This window comes from Pongo pygmaeus, chromosome 5 (genome assembly GCF_028885625.2).
Source record: "Pongo pygmaeus isolate AG05252 chromosome 5, NHGRI_mPonPyg2-v2.0_pri, whole genome shotgun sequence".
Classification (NCBI taxonomy): Eukaryota; Metazoa; Chordata; class Mammalia; order Primates; family Hominidae; genus Pongo; species Pongo pygmaeus.
The window spans coordinates 13,546,843-13,570,072 of NC_072378.2; the positions used below are offsets into that span (position 1 = coordinate 13,546,843).

General features: G+C 39.8%; 3 protein-coding genes across 16 annotated transcripts in view; 2 read left to right on the top strand and 1 right to left on the bottom strand.

The window, feature by feature from the left end:
* SIRT5 (sirtuin 5) overlaps positions 1–1,606 on the top strand; it is a 37,841-nt gene extending 36,235 nt beyond the window's left edge. For 12 of the 14 annotated variants that reach the window (XM_054490106.2, XM_054490123.2, XM_054490110.2 and 9 more), the window contains one exon: positions 1,099–1,606. In XM_054490106.2, coding sequence (XP_054346081.1) covers positions 1,099–1,174 — 76 coding nt within the window. In that variant the 3' untranslated portion in view covers positions 1,175–1,606. The remainder of the gene's footprint in view (positions 1–1,098) is intronic. The other 2 variants (XM_054490116.2, XM_054490125.2) reach the window with 1 other exon arrangement.
* Positions 1,607–3,848: 2,242 nt separating this feature from the next.
* Positions 3,849–9,886, top strand: NOL7 (nucleolar protein 7). Its single transcript, XM_054490127.2, has 8 exons — positions 3,849–4,959; positions 5,047–5,107; positions 5,797–5,855; positions 7,099–7,130; positions 7,386–7,467; positions 9,193–9,314; positions 9,397–9,474; positions 9,745–9,886. The coding sequence occupies exons 1-8, from the start codon at positions 4,694–4,696 to the stop codon at positions 9,816–9,818; spliced, it is 774 nt and encodes a 257-aa protein (XP_054346102.1). The 5' UTR covers positions 3,849–4,693; the 3' UTR covers positions 9,819–9,886.
* Positions 9,887–10,489: 603 nt separating this feature from the next.
* Positions 10,490–23,230, bottom strand: part of RANBP9 (RAN binding protein 9) — a 92,010-nt gene continuing 79,269 nt past the window's right edge. Inside the window, exons 12-14 of the mRNA XM_054490103.2 lie at positions 22,200–22,351; positions 14,634–14,745; positions 10,490–11,483 (exon numbers count right to left, since the gene is read on the bottom strand). Coding sequence (XP_054346078.2) covers positions 11,353–11,483; positions 14,634–14,745; positions 22,200–22,351 — 395 coding nt within the window. The 3' untranslated portion in view covers positions 10,490–11,352. The remainder of the gene's footprint in view (positions 11,484–14,633; positions 14,746–22,199; positions 22,352–23,230) is intronic.

Here is a 23,230-nt window from a genome sequence, read left to right on the forward strand (position 1 = left end):
AGAAGAGATGGAAATTGAGGATCTGGGAATTCCCTAAACGCTCCCCATGCCTGGCAGTAATTCCTGGATAACCACATACTGGCCTGGAAATTTCTGGAAGTCAGTGCTCAGCACGTGGCAGGGGGCAGACTGACTGGAGATGCCGTGTAGTCTGGGCTGTCCATTAAGTGGCACTCTGTTGATAGAACACAGCATTTGAGGGCTAAGGCAGTCACTATTTGTATTTTATCAATAATAAATAATATAAATGAGTTGCATTGAGGAAATGCCTTTTCCATTTTTAATTGTGCTCAACTGGTTTTCTTTTAATAATGCACGAGGAAGTCCTGCTTTTGCTTCTTATTCATAGTTTTTTTGAAACAAAAGTCCATGATTTTTCTTCTTTTTTCTCCTTCCTCTTTCTCTTTTTTCTAACTACACCTCAGAGGCTCGTCAGAAAGTTCAACAGGTGGTTTGAGAGGCTCGTTGACTTAGCTGAGATCCCAGTGGTCAGATAATGCATGAGTATTTTTTTCTCTTGTCCTCAGTACTACCTGTGAATGCTGCTGTAATGTTTTATGTATATATATACACACACACACATATATACACGAAAAAGTATGTATTGTGTATATATATAACATGCCAAACACATGTGTTTTATATATAGATACACATAAAACATATATGCATATAAAATACATATATAACACACATACATGTATATTTTATACTTACAATTTCAATGAGTTTGGCAGTACAGTCCCAAAATACACTTTACTTGCACAGGTTCTCAGGATTTGAAAAAAACAAACAGAATACACTTTGTAATCATGTCTCTTACGCCTTGAAATAAAATTCTTCTTTATGGCACATAAATTCTAGACATTTGCTTCTCAAAGTTCCCCCAGTCACAGAGGCCAGCCCATAGTGAAGTGTTATAAGTAGAGTTGTTAGAAACTAGTTGAAAGAAGTGGGCATAAAAATTCATAATACCATCTTTATGAGAATTTGGGTTTTACTTCGGGTATTACTTCAGAAATAAGTGCTTGCTGAAGTAGGGCATTCATTTTGCTAACCTGTAGTTCAAAACTGCTGTATTTGCTTCTTCTCTTTCAGGTTTCATTTCCAGGGACCCTGTGGAACGACTCTTCCTGAGGCCCTCGCCCGTCATGAAAATGAAACTGTTTCTTAAGTGTCCTGGGGAAGAAAGAAATTACAGTATATCTAAGAACTAGGCCACACGCAGAGGAGAAATGGTCTTATGGGTGGTGAGCTGAATATTGAACAATCTAAAAATAGCCTCTGATTCCCTCGCTGGAATCCAACCTGTTGATAAGTGATGGGGGTCTAGAAGTAGCAAAGAGCACCCACATTCAGAAGTCACAGAACTGGAAAGTTAATTCATATTATTTGGTTTGAACTGAAACGTAAGATACCTTTGATGTGTATGGTTGGTTAATGGGAGGGAAAAATTTTGTAAATTATTGTCTAAAAAAATATAGTTATCCTGATTATATTTTTGTTATTTGGGCAAAGTAGAAGTCAAAGGGTAAAAACCCTACTATTTAATTCTGATTTTTGCACAAGTTTAACGGAAAATAAAATCACACTCTACAGTAGGTAACTTATTGTATAAAGACGTTACACGGGATATGGCTTTATTGGGGACTTTTTTTTTTTTTTTTTTTTTGAGACAAAGTTTCACTCTTGTTGCCCAGGCTGGAGTGCAATGGGGTGATCTCGGCTCACAGCAATCTCCACCCCTGCCCCCCGGTTCAAGAGAGTCTCCTGCCTCAGCCTCCTGAGTAGCTGGGATTATAGGCATGCGCCACCACACCCAGCTAATTTTGTATTTTTAGTAGAGATGAGGTTTCTCCATGTTGGTCAGGCTGGTCTTAAATTCCCGACCTCAGGTGATCCGCCCGCCTCCGCCTCCCAAAGTGCTGAGATTACAGGCATGAGCCACCGCGCCCGGCTTACTGGGGGCTTTTTAACCTTGTTTGGCTACATTACCTCAGTGAACAAGGGGCAGCTCACAACAGGAACTCATGCAAAGAAGCAAGAGAACAGTACCAACAAGGTAGAACATCACGATGAGAATAAAGAACGATGCAAATATGCGGACCCCCAGGATAAACACAGCTGCCTAAAATTGAGCTCTGGCTCCCTTAGACGGGGGGAGCGTCAACAGTGAAGTGTTTCTCAACATCATAAATGCAGAAGCATATGGTTCCTGTGGGGCCTGCCAACTGTTCCCAGATGCTGAACTCTGCTGGGAGTTTTTTCCATGGGACTTTAAAAAATGATGCCCTTATGTTGGGCCAGACCTCTGTTAACTTCAGTCGGGATGGCACCAGGTTCAAGAGGCCAAAGAAGAGACCTGGAGCTAGTGAAGGAAACATAGGGTTTATTTGGGGAACCTTACAGGGTGGTCCAGTGGCCGCGGACTGGACAGAACTGCAACCACTTATAAAAAGCATGCAGTTTACATAGCACTTTCACTCAGCACCTTCCCCTCAGCAACCTCCACGTGGCAACCCTCATTTCTTAAGTTATTGCTGTCAGATGCATCTGCCATACAGGGTCATTCTCGGGATGCTTAAGTTATTTCTGTCAGGTACATCTTCCATACACTTTACTACCTTGGAGTAAAGTAGTAAGAATACGGCTTTTTCCTTAACCTTTACCAGATAACTCAGTGCTTAGGGGCCTTGGCATGCCTGCTGTCCAGCAAGTGTCACCGGCCTGACTGGGAGGCATGGCCATTATCAACAGAGTATGAAAGTCACATATGGCCCCCTGAAGTGATTACATACTTGGACTGCATCACCTCAGCCCCTTGCAAAATTGCATTTAATCTTACAGCCTTGGCTTTTGTAGAAACAGGCAACAAGACACTGTCGTATAAAACTTTGTACTGCATTGCAAGACGTAACCTTTAATAAATCCCAGTGGTCCTTTGTGTGGGGAACGGGGATGCCCATAGCCTATGGGGCGGCTGGAGAACCAGTCAGGGACCCTGAGGGCTCGATTTACACTTTACATGGGTGGGCCGAGGAGTTTACACTGAGGGCACTGGTAATACCTGTAATAGTCTTATAGTACTTATAAAGCAGTTTTGCACATAAAATACCATCATGCACTTACAAGAAGTTTGTTCCTGGGCTGCTCCATGTTAACTTTATTCATTTTCCTAGTGTTAGCACAGTGTCTCAGGGAGTCTGATTATATTTTTGATTTGTAATTTCTATCTGACTAAGGCCTAGGGATTTCGAAACTGTTCTTTGCAATTCCTTTCATACTGAACCTCTGGTTCGGCAGCTTTTTTTTTTTTTTTTTTTTTTTTTTGTTCTTAAGTTTTATCATTTTTCTTCCTATTTGGTTTTGTTGTTTTTAAATTGGGAATTGCTTCTAAAACAGAAGACATGAAAGGAGAATTAAAAATACAACATATGTGTGAGATAGAATTATTCAACTTAGCATTTATTAAACATCTACCAGATGATAGACATTAGAAATAAAATGACTAGCAAAACCTGGCCCTTCCCCTCAGGAGTTCACAGAATGGCTGGAGCAACTGTCATATAAGCTGTTACGCAGTGCAGAAACGACGTAGACAGTTGTGCGGGTTCACACCAGCGCAATTAGAGATAGGCAGAGTGGGAAGGGGTAGGGGGTAAGGTGCTTGAAATTTGCCTGGGTGGGAATTTTTGAAGTATAAAAAGGCTTCTGCCTGGGGGGCTGCGGCAGTAGAGGGAAGGCACGGTCGGTACAAATGCATGGCAGGTGTGACACAGTTTGATTTGTTCAAAGAATGACGAATCATTTAGTATTGTATAATGGATGGGAGGAGAGAAACACGGCGATCACAAAGGGCCATGTTTGCCAAAAAATATACTTGGAAAAAAAAGAGTACGTATGTGTATATACCACAAAACTCGGGTGCATTCTCTAGGGACCGGCGAAGCCATTCTTTCAGGAGATGTGCTCAGCATTTGCCACGGGCCAGCTGCTGTTCCAGGTCGTGGGTTGGGGCCCCGCACCAGGAAGGGTGCCGCTCCCACAGGGCCGACATCCTCACCGGCGTCGCTGCGGCCGCGGAGCTGGGAAGGCCGAGAGCGCGGGTCACGTCTGTGCAGGTTTCTTTAGAGTGCAGGTCTGTGGCCCGCGTCTTCGTCGGTGACAGCAGGGCTGACTGGCCACGGCGGCCATCTACTAGAGCGCATTTCTTCCCATGAAACGCCACCTCCTCCGAAGTGCGGAGCGAACGCAGCCAAATCTACACAAACACTGACAAGCTGGATCCACTCGACGGAACCCAAGGCCAAAAAACGGCAGCGAGCAGCGCCTCGGGCCCGCGGTTACCGGTTTTCTGAGCACCGGACAGAGTGAGTCGTGCCAGCCCTGTCTCGCCATCCCAGCCGAGGAAGGCAGCGCGATGGCTCTTCCCTGCCTTGAAACCAACTCCATTGCCAGCCGCTTTCGCCGGCAGAGCATTTTCCGTGGGGTCCATCCGGCTCCACGGCGGCCTCCGCCGGCCACGTGGGAAGAAACACGCCCACTGCCCACAGGCCACGCCCTTCCTCGCTTCGCGCAGGCGCCCCGCCCGTCCGAGGCCCTCCGAACCTGCAGGGGGCGATGAAAGTCCGCTTGCACTTCGCTTGTAGCTGCTTCCGGGTCAGAGGTCAGACGGTCTAGCGCTGCGTGGGCCATGGTGCAGCTCCGACCGCGCGCGTCTCGCGCCCCGGCGTCGGCGGAGGCGATGGTGGACGAGGGCCAGCCGGCCTCGGAGGAGGAGGAGGCGGAGCACGGGCTGTTGCTCGGGCAGCCCAGCAGCGGCGCGGCCGCCGAGCCGCTGGAGGAAGACGAGGAAGGGGACGATGAGTTTGACGATGAGGCCCCGGAGGAGCTGACTTTCGCCAGCGCCCAGGCGGAAGCGAGAGAAGAGGAGCGGCGAGTGCGGGAGACCGTGCGCAGGTTCGGAGCCCACAGCCGGGCGGGGAGAACCGCCCCTTCTCGTCCAGCTTGTCCTTCCCTTTGCTGACTTGTCACCCTTCCTCCCAGGGATAAAACGCTCCTGAAGGAGAAGAGGAAGCGACGCGAGGAGCTGTTCATCGAACAGAAGGTTAGAGGATAGGGAGGAGGTGTCTTATTAAAACAACCCGGCTGAGGGAGAATTCCCATGGTGGATATAATTTGGGTTGGTAGGGTATTGGAGTGGGGAAACAGTCACCAAGATTTCCTCTGACAGTGGTGGAAAGATGCTCGGGCTGGGCGCGGCAGTACTTGAGGGGGACGAGGTGGGCGGAGCCCGAGATGTCGAGGCTGCCGGGAGCCGATATCACACCACTGCGCTCCAGCCTGGGCGACAGAGCAAGACCCTGTCTCAAAAAAAAAAAAAAAGTTCGTCTCCTTTAATGTCCACCAACTGAAAATAAGAGGTTGCTGTGAGAATTAAATGAGGTGATTTGTAAACTGTAAGGGCTGTGCAGACTTAGTGTATGTATGTTTTGCTGTACTCGACACAGAGAACTGGCTCCAGGTGGACATTACTTATCTGCTTTCAATTTATAACAGTGACCTAAGGGTTGGAATACCGTAGGCACCCTTTCCAGTTTTCATCAAGTCTTTCAGAGAATGTGGAGTTTTGTGGACCCAATCTTCCCATAGCTTAGAGGTGTGGGGGCAGTTTCCAGCCTAATTCAGTTATTTGCCTAGATGTATGGCATTCTTAAAAGTGGTAACTTCAGAAGCAACTCCGGACATACTATGTACGTGACTTTCTATTAATTTTAAACGTTTTCATTCCAAAAGAAAAGAAAACTCCTTCCAGACACTATTTTAGAGAAGTTAACCACAGCTTCACAGACTAAGTAAGTAATGGATCTTTTTATATTACTTGCTTATATACACCCATCTTTGAATTATATACAGGTACATTTATTTGAATCCATATAACTGAAGGAATTGTAGAACCCAAATTTAAAAGCTACCTTGGTATATGCATTTGGTGGGAAAGACGGAGGTGACGTTCCACTTCTTATTTTACCATTTTTGTTCATTCCCATAGCTAGCTTTTGAATTCCTGATCCCATTGTGTTCATTCAGTACATTTTGTTGACTGCCTGTCATTGTACTAGGGCAGAGTAGGTGGTGGTGAATAAAAAGTGTTTTGAATCATTTAGTGGGGTAGCAGGCACTTATCCACAGGCTCTGAAAACTCGATTTGTCCCATACTTGCCTTACCTGCCACCAACCTGTCCTTCCTCCCTGTTCCCCACTTCATTTAGCATCTTTGGTGTTTTATGGTTTAAAGCGAAAAGCTATGGTCGTCCTTGGGAATCGGTCAAACCCTACTAAATTTAGCCTTCTAAATATTTTTTTTCTATCCTCTTTCTCTCCCCTTAAGGCTTAAAATTCAGAAATTTAGCCCCCTTTTGCTTAGGCCAGTGGCTCTCAAATTTTCAGTAAAAAAAACTTTACCAGAGTTACTCAGATCCTGAATACATTAAACATAAGAGCAAATCTATTTGGTGGCAAATTCGCTTTCATCTTTTAAAAACCAAGCTCAAGTGTCACCTTTACCTTCTCATTTGGCCCCCCCACCTCCCATCACTTCCGCTTTTGTGTGGCCTTTCTCCTGTGCAAATGCTTCTGTATTGTATTCTGTCCATTTACATTTCTCTCTCCATTGGGCCACAGCCCGCTTGAGGCTGTTCCGTCTCCTGTGCCTAAACTATTAAATTAATCCTTTGTGATTTCTCCAAATGAAATGAGACGGGCCTACTCCCATTCACTTCATATTTCAAATACTTTATAACGTGTTCTTAAGTGTTTCACTTGAATCCCATTGCCCATGGCATTTTGCTGCTTTGGAAGCCTGCTAATAGGCTCTCAGATTTTAACTGTGAAGATCTTCCAATGACAGAGTTGGTGGCAGTGTACTGGGGAGTGACTGTTGCTTTCCAAACTGATGAGAGCTCCTGAGTAGAAATCGAGGGTGTTGGTAATGAAAGGCGGTGTCTTACTTGTAAAGCCAGATGAAATAATATAACATGTTTTGAGTATCCTTTGCTATCTGCCATTCCACTCAGTGGTTTTTTTTTTTTCTCTTAGCATCAAGAAATCGCCAGGAAAGGCGAAAGAAGGTATGACTATTCTAATTTAGCTAACTTCTCATGTAAGTGTCAAGTGCACTTGCACATGTTTCCAGTCAAATATGAATGGCCCTTAGAAAGCCAGCATGGGCCTGGCCAAGGTTAGCTGGGGCCTATTCCCTGTATTCAAACAAATAAAAACTGCATCCACATTGGTGCGTAATGGATGCTTAAAGTGAACTCCAGTAAATTTCCCGATTTATTTTTATGTGAATGCTAATTAGAAAATGTAACTCTATTTTTTAGTTAATTTGCAAAAGAAAAATGAAGACTGTGAAAAAGGAAATGACTCCAAGAAAGTTAAAGTACAAAAAGTACAGTCTGTCAGGTAATGAGTCTTTTGTTTCATTTGGGATGTGAAGGGGACCTTTAAGAGAGTTAAAAGTATTGGCTAACATGGGAAAATATTTTAATTAGTAGTAATTTCAGATTGGAGTCTCTGTGGAAAAACCAGTTTTGGGCTGGGCACGGTGGCTTACACTTGTAATCCCAGCATTTTGAGAGGCTGAAGCAGGTGGATTGCTTGAGTCCAGGATTTCAAGACCAGCCTAGGCAGTATGGTAAAACCCAGTCTCTACACAAAATAAAAAAAGTAAGCTGGGCATGCTGGTGTGCACCTGTACTCCCAGCTACTCCAGAGGCCAAGGTTGGGAGGATCACTTGAGCCCAGGAGGTCGAGGCTGCAGTGAGCCAAGATTGTGCCACTGCACTACAGCCTGAGCAACAGTGAGACCCTGTCTCAAAAAAAAAAATCGGTTTTCATAAAAAAATAAAGATCAGTTGAACACTTTGTCTTTGCAGGTCCTGCAGGTTAAGTTCAAAAACTTTTTTTAGTGGTTTTATTATTGAGAAAACTTCATTTCACCTCTCCCAATAGATAGATGTTTATTTGAAGATACACTGCAGCCTACTGTCAGCACTTCAAACTTGCCAGCCTACACTTATTGAGGCAGTGTAATTTTTCTGGCTGCTGAATGTTCCTCCAGTCACCAACCCTTACGGTGCATGGTGCCGATGCAGACAGCTATTCCAATGGAAAGGTGTTCACCACTCTTGCCAATCATGGCAATTCTTCAAAAGGAGTCATTTTTCACAAAATTCAACATTTCCCTGACAATATGGCCTTATCTTCTATTCTTATGGTCTACAGAAGTCACAGAGAAAGTGGCTATTGCTGTTACTGGAATTTGGCCGATACTGTGGACGATCTCGGTAATACCTGTCTTGAAGTCCACAGGCATTTGTTTGAGTTGCATTCAGTAGCTTGGTGGTCCAAATCATCACTTGGAAATCACAAGATCAAATATAGAAACAAATGTAAAGCAAAGTGCAAGACCATGAGAGGAATTCATCACAGTATGTTGGACTTTTCATTTGGCAACATTTATTTGGTACAATCGATTTGGAAATCATGCTGTCAGTTCTCTTTTACTACATGTATCAGAACAATTTCCTGTTAACGTTATGTTTTGACTTTTGGTTTTAGTATATTTTAGTACAAAAGTCCAGGGACAAGTTCTTCAGTTGAATACATCTGAGATGCTGATTGTTCAATTGATGAAAAACAACACCATGTGCTCTACTAAAATATAAATGTTAGTCTGTTTCTTATAGTCCTGTAATTTAGTTTTATCCTATCTGTGCATATACAAAATTAGTTTCATTTATCACTATGAGACAAATGATAAAAATATTTTAAAGCAAGCATGTAGCCCGGGTACGGTGGCTCACGCCTGTAATCCCAGCACTTTGGGAGGCTGAGGCTGGTGGATCACGAGGTCAGGAGTTTGAGACCAGCCTGGCCAACATGGTGAAACCTCGTCTCTACTGAAAATACAAAAATTAGCTGGGCATGGTGGCAGGCGCCTGTAATCCCACTATTCGGGAGGCTGAGGCAGGCAAGTTGCTTGAACCTGGGAGGCAGAGGTTGCAGTGAGCTGAGCTCGCACAGCCTGGGTGACAGAGTGAGACTCTGTCTCAGGAAGAAAAAAAAAAAAAAAAAAAGAAAAGAAGCATGTATAATTCTTATTTAACCTTTTATATTGATCAACAGCCAGAATAAAAGCTATTTGGCTGTAAGGCTAAAAGACCAAGATCTGAGAGACTCAAGGCAACAAGCAGCACAAGCCTTCATACATAATTCATTATATGGGCCAGGAACCAACAGGACTACTGGTAATTTTTTTATGGACAATTTTTCTCACTCACTTTTTACTGCAAATAAAACTATGAAATGATAAATACCTTTCTTTTCTAGTAAATAAGTTCCTGTCTCTTGCCAACAAGAGGTTACCAGTGAAAAGAGCTGCTGTCCAGTTTTTGAATAATGCTTGGGGTAAGATCCAGCTTTATTCTCCTGTCTCTAATAGCTTTATATGTTGAATAATGTTCTTTTGAAGGAGATAGTTCATAATTATACTTTTCCCCCTTATAATGGCTTATATATTAAGTTACTTGTGAAAAACAGGTCAATGTAGTATGTATATACATCTAATGTATAATACACCCACCCAGTTTTAGTAATTACATTCATATAGAGAATTATAAAAAAAATTTTGAATTATGTTTCTCTAATATACTTACTGCACAAAACTTTCTATTCTAGGAATCCAGAAAAAACAAAATGCCAAGAGGTTTAAAAGACGGTGGATGGTCAGAAAGATGAAAACTAAGAAGTAAATCAATGCTAAATGAAGAATCTGTACTTTGTATGTATAGAATTTATCTAATAAATCATTCATAGATCATTTTAAAGGATCATTATAAAAATCATAAACCTATTTGAGGAAGTACTCAACCACATTTCATTCTTCTGCAGTAGAATTGTGCCTTGCAATCCTAGAGGAAAAAGTGGTTTAAGGAATTGTTTTCTTTTTAATATATTTAACTGAATTCAAGCCATACCCACACACCAGCAACAGCACCTCTTCTACTCTCCATGGGTTGGAGGGGTGGCAAAAATGGCACAAAAAGAAGAAATGGACATTCCAGAAAAGTCTCTAACTGCAGCCTGTAGACAATTTGCTATTAAAGATTCAGTGCACAAAATATAGCTGACTAACAGCTTTTAAATGTTTACTTTTAACCAGTCTGGGGATTTGCCTGCCTGGTGAGTCTCATATGCCATATTATGAATATGAAAATAATGAAGTTAATTTCCTGTTGCCTTTGTCAACCACAGTATCAGGTCTAACCCTAATCCAGGGATGCCAGTAAACTGAAGGCTGTTTTAGGTTGTAGAACTCAGATTAATTGTAGAAACCATTAATTTTAATTGCTCTAATTAATTTTCATATTAATCATAAAAAGTATGCAAGTACCTAATATATAAACTCAATTGACACTGTATCTGTAGAAGTAAATTTTTAATGGCTGGTTAATTATATCACTACATTTTATTGCAATATAGTACTCATTTAAGCACTTAAAAATGGAAGGTGTAACAAAGATTAAATTAAGACACGGTAAATTGACTAAATATTTGGTTTTTATATAAATAAAGGTCATAACCACACCGTTGACATGTAATACTGTTATAATACAACAGTTAAACTTGTGAGTCTACAACAGAAGTCATCTGTAGTTAAACAGGAAACAAAGTTGAAAAAGACCATGTTAAAACAAAACTACTGGGACTAACAGGTCGGGATTGTAAGTAGCAACAAACATATTCACTCAGCTCCTGAGTATTTCAAGTTTTACAGTACACATTAAAAATGATTTCTTCCATCAACACTATAAATTCAAACTGTCGGATGTTTATGCATTTTGCAAGTTACACTGATTGAATGCTTATATGGGAGTGGGGGTCGGAACATCTCCCAATTTGAAGTTTACATCACCCACATGCTAACACAAACACAACTTGTTCCATTTCCTTCCCCTCTCTCCCCCCTCCCCCACAAAGAAGGCAGGATTTTTGGTTTCTTTTAGGTAATTGTTTTAAAGGATTTGTGATGATCAATTTGAACGTCTGAAATTCAGTAATATTTAACTCTTAGACAACTAAGAGGTTAAAGATGGAAAATAATTTCTCCTAACACTAAGTTAGAAAATCATTTGCATCATGCTGTAAACTAGGAAGCAATGTAAAGCGACAAAAACCTGTCCCCAGTACATAATTTAAAAAATCTAAATTTCAAATCAGCAGAGCTGGTCTACTTCCATGTTGACTATATGCCACAATATAAGTGTGAGCTCTTGAAATGCATAGCTAATGTAGGTAGTCTTCCACCGTGGCAAATGCGCAGGATCCAATTCCTGATCGAGCCATCAGTCCTAGACATTGTGTGGCCTGTCCCATTGCTAGGGCAAGTGGAGGTTGCTTTGGCAGATTGTGGGTTTCTGAGGAAAAATAATTTAAAAATGAGAACAGCAATTAGCAAGACATTTTAAAAAACATTTCAATCAGGAGAATACTGCCATGACTTTAAAAACTACCACTCCCATACCACTCTGAAATATCAGCAAATGAAGGTTTCTAAGCAAAAGATAGATGCCTTGGACATACTATTCTGACAAGGTAGTGTGGGTATTGTGTATTCAACTATAAGATAAACTCATACAGAATCAGACTTTTAAAGTATCAGATACTAAAATACTTATTTCCATATTAACTATGATGGGAAAGGTACGACTTTTTATCTGATATTTGGAGTGGAGAGTAAGGAATTATTTCCCTTCTGGTTGATCAAAGTCAGTTGATACTAAATAAAACTAAAAAAGGCCCAGGTTTTCATTACAAGTTTCCACTGATGGGTTCTTCCACCTCTGTGGATAGGACCAAACAGGCTGCCTAGCCACCTCCAAGGCATATATAGGTAATGTTATTTGGGCTGGTGGGGAGTAGGTGTTGGTGGTGACAGTGAGAGAACATACAGCAGAGCCACCCCGCAGTTTTGGAGGTGCTAATTGACAGTGGACAGTTCAGACATTTTAAAAAATGCCAATAAGTTTTCAGGGTTCTGCATATCATAAGTTTCTTTGTCAGACATTTGTAGTACAAATGCAATAATTACCAAAATTTGTTCCTTGCCAGAGATGGAAAAAAATGAATGGTAAAAGTGGCCAGATTCAGAAGCTGGTAATTTCTCTTTATGAGAAGGCAATGTCCAAACTAATCAATAAAATTACTAATCAGTTCTTTATAGGCACAGTTGACAACAAAGGGCAAAAACAGTGACACATGGCTAGGAACGCTTCATATGGTTTAACTCCACTCTTGGTTCAGAGGATGCAATTTGATGGTGGGAGAAAGAAGAGGACATTTCCAAAAGGGAAAAAGCACAATATCGGAAAGAAGCAAATTCAGGACTTAAAGGTAGAAGAGAAAACAAAAACAGAATTAAGAATAAAAGTGTGCAAAAAAGGCACGTAGATTGATGAGAAAGTATGGTGTCTTGAGGGTTCACAGGGAAGACCGTGCTCAAAGACAAGCATCTACAGGGAATGTTTTTTTAATTTTATTTTGGCCAAAGGAAGCATCTGGCAATGCATCTTTAACTTTTTTGGATGTATGAAATTTTCGTAACACTATATAGATGGACCTACATAATATAGCATGGTATTTATAAACAAATACATGCCCATCTATAGCAATTTAATAATTGTGTCATTAATTTTATAGGAATCGCATACATTTATATTAATAAGATTAAGCACTATTTATGGCTGAATCTACATAATATAGCACAATATGTAAGAGTACATGTGTCTATAGATAATGGTGCTCAACAATTAAATTCCCTTGAAGAACTCAAGAAATTAAATTGTTGTAAGAAAACTGGTCACTTTAAAGATTAGTGTCATCTAATAATTAGGTCTTAATGATTACCTACAATATAACTTCAAAAAGACATTTACAGTAAACCATAATTTTCCTTACAATTCCGGCATTATTACTAAGTTACTTTTACCAACGGAGCTAAATGAATTTTGTAGAACCAATGAAAATATAACACATTAACCAAAGAAAATTCACATTTATATACAAATCCTAAATTCTGGAGTACTACAACACTAAGGACACTACTCCTATTCCCAAACTTCAGTATTGGTCCTTAACAAATTAATAAATTTTCTAAGGGCAAAGAAACAGACTGAGGCTCAAATATGAATGCTTTTCATTGCTTCCTTTACATTCTTGCCTAAGAGTCCTGGCCTCATTGCAAGTCTCCCTATCTAAACTACTCTTTAATCTACTTTTTGTGGCACTGCCCTCATCTTCCTAAAATAGTTTGAAATATGTGACTAAAAGTCCCTGAACCTTGCAGGGCCAAACAGCACAGCACAAACTTCTAAACTAGACTGGACTCCCAATTACCTGGGAATTAGACTCTAAAGTCAAATGAAAACTCACTCTATATAAATTACTTTTGATGAGAACTGCCCAAAACTCAAACTTGTTTTATGTAAATAATCGACCCTATCACATTTATATAGAAATGTACAATATGTGCAGTTACACTATTCATATAAAAAGTACTTGTTCGGTATATAAATACTATAATCATACACGCTACAGTGAGCTGCTCATAGGAATGGCAACCAAACGAACGTCGAATTAGAGTTTCGCACTTCATGCTCACCCCTGGCTAAGCCTCACCTTTTAAATTGCTTTTCTCTTCCTCACCCACCCTTTTTATTGGGTAAGGGCATGTAGTTGAATCTGGCTAATATAAATGCAAATAGAATTTGACATCAAGGCTTGGTACTGCAGGGTACTCACAAGTTACCAGGAAGCCCCTTGTGCCCATATTCATAAGCATGGTGGGAGCTGTGATACCAGTGGCTTAGGCTGCTGCTACCCATTGCAAATAGCTCAAGCAAAATGGTGGGGAACAAGGTAACGGAAGCACCAGCTAGGAATCCTGCCCTCTACTGGATCAGTTTGAGCTTCTCTGATATTCAAGCTCTTCACTCCCTTATTTCCATTCTCATTCTCTCCATCAAAACCTTTCTTCACCTCTTTTCTTCAAATGTACCCTGTTCCCTTGTAGCCTAACTCTTGTGACAATTATTAATGTATGTTCTTAACATTCTCCGATTCCTTCTACAGCAGCCAAACTAGAGAATGCCACCCAATTCCTAGCCTAGAAATCAGTGGCAGAAAATGCCTTTCACTAAAGAGGGCTGTAAGGAATGTCTCTGGTAGGGTAGTATTTTGAATTATACACAAGGACCGCCAAATCTCTCATCCTAATGAGAGAAGTAGACATTCGTGGCTACCAGAAATGCTTACATACATGCACACAAAAACTTCTATTTCCCAAACATCCCAAGTTGTACCCCATCGTACTGTTTTTATTCTATTTAAATCCATTTGAATCTGGAATTAAAGGAGGGGAGTTTCTATCTTTTAGGTATTTTTATATTTTAAAAATATAGAAAACATTTTCCTGATGATTTTACCGAAGTGTAAATGCCAGTACAAACACCCTCTCTTAAATTTTCAGAGAATCTTATTGAAATTGTGCGTTATTTGGCTTTACTTACCTAATATTGCACTGTTAAGAGCTGAGCACACAGGTTCTCTCTGAATCGGGTCAAGCTGATTTCCAACTGGGCTGTTCCAGGGATCTGAATATGCTAGTAAACTGAATGCATCCTGTTGAAAACACACCGATTTGGTTTTAATTCAAATAGTTCAACTATTATGCTCACAAATGTTTCCAAGTTGAGAGGTAAAATATGGCTTCCAGGCACAGACTAATGTAAACTTTAAACCCATTTGCTCCTAGCACTGGGACGCTCTACATTTTTGAACAATTAAATTATGCAGCAAAGCCTAATTTATTTTCATTTTTCCTGTGGACAGCCATTCTCATTCAACTTTCTCCCATCCCTAAACACAAAACAGGAAAAAAAAAATTTTTCAAAGGAATGAACTAGTACTGGTGTAGGGAGAGTGGAAGGCAAAACACTCAGATGTTTTACTTCACAATTTATTACTACTGATATGAATGTGACAGCCAAATGACAGGGCCTGCCTGCATTTCCTTTTTTCAACAGATTTAGGAACTGGACACATCTCACTGGATGTCATCTTCTCAAATTCAGTTATGAAAAAATTAGGCTGCCCTTCAGGACCTCTTTATGCATTCAGTATTTCCAACTACTCTCAAGCCACACCTCTTCAAAACTTAAAATGACTGACAGTCGTCTTCTTTTCAAACAACTACTTTATATTTTTTGTCTTCTTTCTATGGGAGGCACATACTAATGGTGGTTTCAGATACTGGCTTCAAGTCGAAGCTCCACCACTAACTGGCTGTGTAGCCTTTGGCAAGTGACAATCTAAGTGCCAGTTTCATTATCTACATAATGGGGATTATAAGAGGCCCTATTACCTAGATTTGTATGAGAACTAAATGAAATTGGCAGTATCAGTTCACTCTAATCTTTCAATAAATGACGTCTTATTATTATGCCAAAAGTCAATACCCTAATCCAGAGCAATATTATACAAATATAAAAATAGAAATTCAGAACACTCTTCCCAATTTGGAAGGCAGACATGGAGAGTTGCTGCAGAAACTGTCAATTTGTGAGTTCAGGAACATAACACTTTGAAAATACTGACTACTGAAATTCCTAAAGAGCACCATCTCCTAGGTTCAGCTGCTCAAAAAACCAGATTCCACACCTATTTTCCATCATTTCTCTAGTTATCTTACTAGTGTTATGAAAGCAGAGGTGGGGGAGAGGCTTCTGATTAACTGTACTCTTGCCCTTTCTCATCCAAATAAGCCTCTAATATTGTGGATTTACAGAATAACCCATGAAGAAATGCTGTGAAGTCAGTCTGAGACCACAAGGCATGGAATACACGTGCCTCTATGCAAACACACATGGCTCCATTGTTTTATATTGCTGAATATTTCATTCTGGGTAGTTTTCTGCTCCAATTACAATAAAAGTTCTTTGAAGATAAAAATTATTTACTATACTATTTTGAATCCCCTGAAGCTACGCAGGTGCTTGGTACAGGAAGATAATTCATATGCCTGTTGAGAGCAAGACCTGCTTCTTCCAGCACTGAAGATGTTTTATGCATCCCACAAAGCTACTTGGTTCTACTTCCCACGCCTAACCCAACCCACACTTCCCAACCCATGGAAAGAATATATGACCCTTTATCTTGTAAAGCTAACTCAAATCAAACACATTATTTTGTTTTTGGCCGGGTGTGGTGGCTCACACCTGTAATCCCAGCACTTTGGGAAGCAGAGGTGGGCGGATCATTTGAGGCCAGGAGTTCAAGCCCAACCTGGCCAACATGGTGAAACCCCATCTCTACTAAAAATACAAAAATTAGTTGGGCATGGTGGCGCATGCCTCTAATCCCAGCTACTTGGGAGGCTGAGGCAGGAGAATCACTTGAACCCAGGAGGCGGAGGTTGCAGTGAGCCAAGATCACGCCACTGCACTCCAGCATGGACGACAGAGAGAGACTCCATCTCCAAACAAAAAAAAAGAAAAAAAAATCACGTTATTTTTAAGGACTGAGCTTTGCTCAAGACTTAATTTACCCCACAACCATCTGATGAGGGTCCCATACCCATAGTACAGATAAATTTAAAAAGAAATACTGAACAATATTTCCAAGGAATACTTGGTAAACAAAAACTTCAAGTACAAAACTATATTCATAGGCTACATCCTAACACACCACTGAAAATGTGAAATGTCGCACTCCCAAATCTTAAGACTACACTATCTAGTGCAGCAAACCACCATGGCACACGTTTACCTATGTAACAAACCTGCACATCCTGCACATGTACCCTGGAACGTAAAGGAAAAAAAATAATACTACAATGTAGTGTTTAAAAACTCAGAGAAAAAGTTCTTTAAAATGACAACAATATATTGTGCACTAATATTGTGTGAAGAAGTGTTTTAAGCACTAATATCGATCATCTATTTAATCCTTACAATAATCATCTAAGGTTGATATGTCTATCATCTAGAGAAGCAAACTGAGGCAGTGAATAGTAAGATGCAGATTCTTTTAGTTACCAATCTAAATGTTAAGAAGAAAAAACGTCTAAAATTTTTCTCTGGTATTCATTTTCAGTACAATCAACATCCAGCTGCCAGATATTGAGGATACAGTGATGACCAGGACCCAGTCACTGCTTTCAAGGGAAAGCTTACATGTAAATAAATAACATACAGTACATTACTATTGACTTCATACATGCAAACTGAGGCTGAGAGAAAGGAGAAAAAAGCATGGTTGGAAACATGGGTAGGGGTTAGATGCTAAAATACCCCAAAAACCATACTAAAAAGCTTGAAGTTTTTCCAATAAGGAAATAAGGTTTTAAATGAAGGAAACCAATATGGATTAGACTTAATTTTAGAAGGATCACAGAACAACACTATAAAACATGGTTTGGAAGTAGAGTGAAGCTGTAAGCAACAAAACTAACAGAGCCTTAAAAATAAGAAATGGTTTATACCATCAAACTCCCAGTCGTAAACATCTAGGACTTTATTCTTTCTTCACAAAGGAAAATGAATGAAACTAGCAAAACAATACTAATGGTTTAAAGCCTGCTGTAAAAGTTAACTGGTGATGATAACCAAAGAAATGCAAATAAGCAATTTTAAGATACTAACATATGTTAAACCCACTAAAGTAGCATTAATGTAGTAGTGCCATTGGTACATTCTTTCATTACTGCTGGTAAAAGTTGGTAAAGGGTTTCTGAAAACCAGTATAGCAACATGCAGTGAGACCCACAATAATGTTCATATTCTTTGACTCAATTCTACTTCTAGAACTTTATCTCAGTGGAATAATTTTAAGAAACAAAGATACATGTATAAAGATTTCACTAAAGCATCTGACATAAAAGCAAATGGAAAAATCCAACAACAGAGCAATGCTGAAATAAACCTATACAGCAACAATAAAATATCATTGAGCCTTTTTGTTTTTTTGAGACAGGGTCTTGCTATGTCACCCAGGCTGCAGTGCAGTGGTGCAATCTCAACTCACTGCAGCCTCGAACTTCTGGGCTCAAGCAATCCTCCTGCCTCAGCCTCCCAAAGTGTTGGGATTACAGATGTGGGCCACCACACCCAGCCTCGTGTAGCAATTTAAAAATAATTGGAAATAATGCATAGAAACTGGGAGGAAATAAATTCTTATGACAATTAAAACAAAATACAAAATAGTGTCACTACAGTTATTAGCTAGTTAAGATACATGCACATGGAAGTTAAGGCACAAAACTGAAAATACCTGAAATATGTAGCATCATGGGTTATTTTAAAGCAAAAAACATTACCTCAGTGGAATAACTTCTGAGGGAAATGTGACAACATTTAGGTAGGATTTTCAAATTGTACTCATATTTGGTTTAGAATCTGGAGCAGTTTCTAAATAGGGTGACTCTAAATGGTTCTATTGCTACTTCAGTTACTAGACTAAAGGGTCCTTGCAGGCTGGGGCTGTTCATTCATACTGGACTTTCCACAGTCCCTACAACAATGCCTCTCCACACTGCAAAAATTCAATAAACAGCTGCTCAACAAACAATTCAATAGTTCTTTTGGGAGCCACTGGAAGACATAGGCAGATAAGGAACAAAGAAAACAGGAAAAGAGGAAAGAAGACTTTGAAAAAACTAAAAGGAAAAAGGTCAAGACAAACAGTGTGCCACCTGACCTTCAACATTAATCAAATCTCTCAATCTCTCTCTCTCATGTCTCTGTCTCTGTGTGTGTGTGTGTGTGTGTGTGTGTGTGTGTGTGTGTGGATTTGCATGAACTTCTGAGTCACATGACTTAATGTTTACGCAAACCTAAAAACGAGATTTTTTAAAAATGCTACAATTACAAGTAAACTGAGGTGACAAAAAGAAGTGGAATGATTTCTAAACCTGTTTTCTCTTCATGTTGCCCTCAAATCATCCGGCCTTGTTCTTTGGCTACTTATATATAAGGTGGGTCAGTTACTCACCTTATCCCTATCTAGATCAAGATAAGTTTGGGAAATGAGATGGAAACAGCTCAGAGTATTAAGAAAGTCTCTGAAAGTAGCTGGCATTTGCTTAGAAGTTAGAGGTGCAAAATCAAAGACATCTATACTCTTTAGATGAAGATGATACATCTTCACACAATTCAGTATATAACCAAGGAATATCTTTGAGAATTGGCCATATAATGCCATCTTTCGAGCTTCATGTAAATAAGAATCAAACACAAAGTAAGCTAATGGAGTATAATCTTAAATTTTCAAAGGTATTTCATCCTGCTCAATTAGCATAAAGTTTTAACAAGAAAACCAAGTCAGATGACCTAGTGTAAAAAAAAGTCTTAAGAATTCTTAAAAAAAAAAAAAAAATTTTCTTTATTTCCAAATATGCCCTAAAACAACAGTACTCAAAGTATGATTCAGGGACACCTGGGTCCAAGAACCTTTCAGGGGATCTGTGAAATCAAAATTATTTGTATAATAGTACTAAGATGTTCCTTGCCCTTTTCTCTTTCATTTCCTCTGACTATACAGTGGAATTTTCCAGAGGCACATGACATGTGATATCACAACAGACTAAAGGCAGTCTGGTCTGTATGCGAATATGGCTCACCTATTAAACCAAACATTAAAGAGACTTATAAAAAAAATATAAAGCAATGCCACTCTTCTCATTTTTCTTTTTTTTTTTTTTTTTTTTTAAGAGACAAGGTCTCACTATGTTGCACAGGCTAAACCTGCACTCCTGGGTTCAAGTGATACTCCTGCCTCTGCCTCCTGAGTAGCTGGGATTACAGGCATGCGCCACCACGCCCGGCTAATTTTTTTATATTTTTAGTAGAGAAGGGGTTTCTCCATGTTGGTCAGGCTGGTCTCAAACTCCCGACCTCAGGTGATCCACCGGCCTCAGCCTCCCAAAGTGCTGGGATTACAGGCATGAGCCACCATGCCCGGCCCCTTAATAATTTTTAAAGGATTCAGACACCAAGTATGTTGAAAACAACTGCCCTAAAACATCCTTAGTACCTACCAAAGAAGTACTCAGTTTCCAAAAGGATAATTTTAGACACCTAAAATAACTTAATAAAGAGCCTAAACGTTAAGTTTCTTCTTAGCACTCCTAGTACCAGAAAAAGTTCTACAAAGTTGCATAGTAATGAAAATCCCCAATGTGGAAAAATCTATTATACTCTTCAAATGAATTCTACTTCAATTTAATAGACATAGATTGACTACGTTGTGCTACACATTGGAGGCATAATCATTAAGATAAATATTTAAAAGGGGAAGAGTTAAACTGGGGACGGTGGCTGCCTATAATCCCAGCACTTTCAGAGGTCAAGGCAGGAGGATTGCTTGGGTCCCGGAGTTCAAGACCAGCCTCGACAACACAGTGAGACCTCATCTCTACAAAGTTTAAAAATAAAAAATAAATGAAAATGAAAAAGAGGAGTTAAAAGGCAGTCTGACTTCATGGAAATCTTAATCTTCTAAGGCAAATGTGGACAGTCATTTTCCAGATATATTAACGTCTGATGTGACTTTTTTTTTGGGGGGGGGAGACGGAGTCTTGCTCTGTCACACAGGCTGGAGTGCAGTGGCGCGATTTTGGCTCACTCCAAGCTCCGCCTCTCAGGTTCACACCATTCTCCTGCCTCAGCCTCCTGAGTAGCTGGGACTACAGGCGCCCACCACCAGGCCCAGCTACTTTTTTGTATTTTTAGTAGAGATGGGGTTTCACCGTGTTAGCAGGATGGTCTCAATCTCTTGAACTCATAATCTGCCCACCTCAGCCTCCCAAAGTGCTGGGATTACAGGTGTGAGCCACTGTGCCAGGCCTGATTTGACTTTTTAAATTAAACTTGTTTCAATTACCAATTATTTTTTATCTAATGTAAAAATAATTTAACTTTTTTGATAGCTCAGGGTAACCACCAGAAATAGCAGTTTTTATACTATCGAATAGATGAAGTACAAAGTATGATAAATACATCTGTCTTCCCATCTCAGCTAGGGAAAATACAAGATTGCATGCCTTTAACTTGAGGTGCTCTATAACACATCCTAGGCCAGGCAAGCATGTTATGTCCTCCTACACTTGTGCTATGTTTCAGAGTTCAGATTTTTTCAAATTTTAAAACATTTACTAATTAAGCATCTCTCATCTAGAAGTCCAAAATGTTCCAACAAGCATATCCTTGTGCATCATGTCGGCACTGTTAAGTATCAGATTTTGGAGCATTTCAGATTTTCGGATTAGTGATACTCAACCTGTAGTAACTTTCAGTCCAGGTCAGGAAGAAGCAGCGGCAGGAATCTTTTGCTTGCCCTTTCCTACCATACCCAAACATCAGTCTCAAGGCCACTGCATTCATCTCCCCTTTAATTTCAGTCTTCTTCCAAAATATTCAGAAGAAAATGTTTACAAAGAACCAACTGTTAGAGCTGTACATCTCTACAACTGCAATGCTGACTTAAGTTAGGAGAAAGCCCCTCCACCTTCAACTGGTACACAAAACTGTGGCTACTTTACTGAATTAGATTGTATCCATCCTACCAGCTCATGGACAACAATCCAGAAGAGACTTTAAAATGTATTTTAACTACTCTGGCCATGAAAAGTGACCCAATTCTTCACTAATTCCCATCAAAATGACAACCATGTGTTATACATCCAAAATGCTATAACCCTGAACAATATTTACTGAAATAAAATCTCAGCCTTATAGTTTTATCTGCACACCCACATTTCTCCTAGTAACTGCTGATTTTACAGCTGAGAAAATAAAACTAAGAAACTAAGTTAACGAGGACACACAATGTTGATAAGCACTAGTACTGGGATTTAATCCTTTTTTTGTTTGTTTCTGCTTTAGTCCAATGCTCTTTCCAGTAGATCAGAATTGCCTAACTTCATCAAACATTTCCACTCTCAAATGGGCAAGGAGCCAGGGGGAAGGTCAGGTCCAAGTTCCCTAACAAGAATTTCTGGCACACTGCTCAGTGTTTCACAAAACTACATTTTAGTTCCTCTGACATATTTATAATTTTTCAAGAAAAAATATATTCACCTTCAACATTTTTTTATTTGCAGTGTTCTTGCCACAGTCTCTCCTTAGCTGTTCACTCATCGCTTGCAGCTCTCGTCCAAAGTGGATCATTCTTTCTATGGCGGCCTGACTTCCTCCACACAACTGGCGTCTCAACTGACTTGAATCAACTTCTGTAAGAAAAACAGACAAGTATTTTACTACCTTATGGAATGGAGTATAATGAGGACATGAACATACATTTCTTATAACATTTTGTACATTTAGTAACTATTCCCTAATATTTCAACTAAATATGCAGATTGTTAAAAATTCATTTTTAATATGAAACTGCAGCTAAAAGATATACTTTATTTAGCTCTCAAGAGTCTAGGATCCAGTATTCAGCATGTAGTTGAGAGGGGACAACCTTTCAGTGTTACAGGGTACTTATGTCAGAAAAAAATTTTAGAAAAAGTGTAATTCCCTAAAACTACATTAAGCAACATTTAAAAAAAAAAAAAAAAAAAGGAAAACTGTTAATAATGCCACTTAGGCTGCCTTAACTGACATAGTAGAGATGTAATAACATGTTCCTGAAAGCTAAGAAAAGCTAAATGACTACAATAAAAATACAGAAGACAGCATATTATACTAACTGAAAAGATTAAATGCACTTTTAGAAAAATACCACTTTGAGAAAATAATTTTTTTTTTTTTTTTTTGGATGGAGTCTCACTCTGTCACCCAAGCTAGAGTGCAGTGGTGTGATCTCAGCTCACTGGAACCTCCGCCTCCCAGGTTCAAGCAATTCTCCTGCCTCAGCCTCCTGAGTAGCTGGGATTACAGGCACGCGCCATCATGCCTGGCTAATTTTTCTATTTTTTAGTAGACATGGGGTTTCACCATATTGGTCAGGCTGGTCTCAAACTCCTGACCTTGTGATCTGCCCGCCTCGGCCTCCCAAAGTGCTGGGATTACAGGCATGAGCCACCATGCCCAGCTAAGAAAACAGTTTTATATATCTTGATTGATAAAATAACTTAACTGTATTACTTATAAATCATTAATAA

Excerpts from the sequence above, each read along its gene's own strand:
- NOL7 (XM_054490127.2), top strand. The coding sequence starts at position 4,694 with ATGGTGCAGCTCCGACCGCGCGCGTCTCGCGCCCCGGCGTCGGCGGAG. Across the intron at positions 5,856-7,098 it reads ACCACAGCTTCACAGACTAA|CATCAAGAAATCGCCAGGAA; the intron begins GTAAGTAATGGA and ends TTTTTCTCTTAG. Across the intron at positions 9,315-9,396 it reads AGGAACCAACAGGACTACTG|TAAATAAGTTCCTGTCTCTT; the intron begins GTAATTTTTTTA and ends TTTCTTTTCTAG.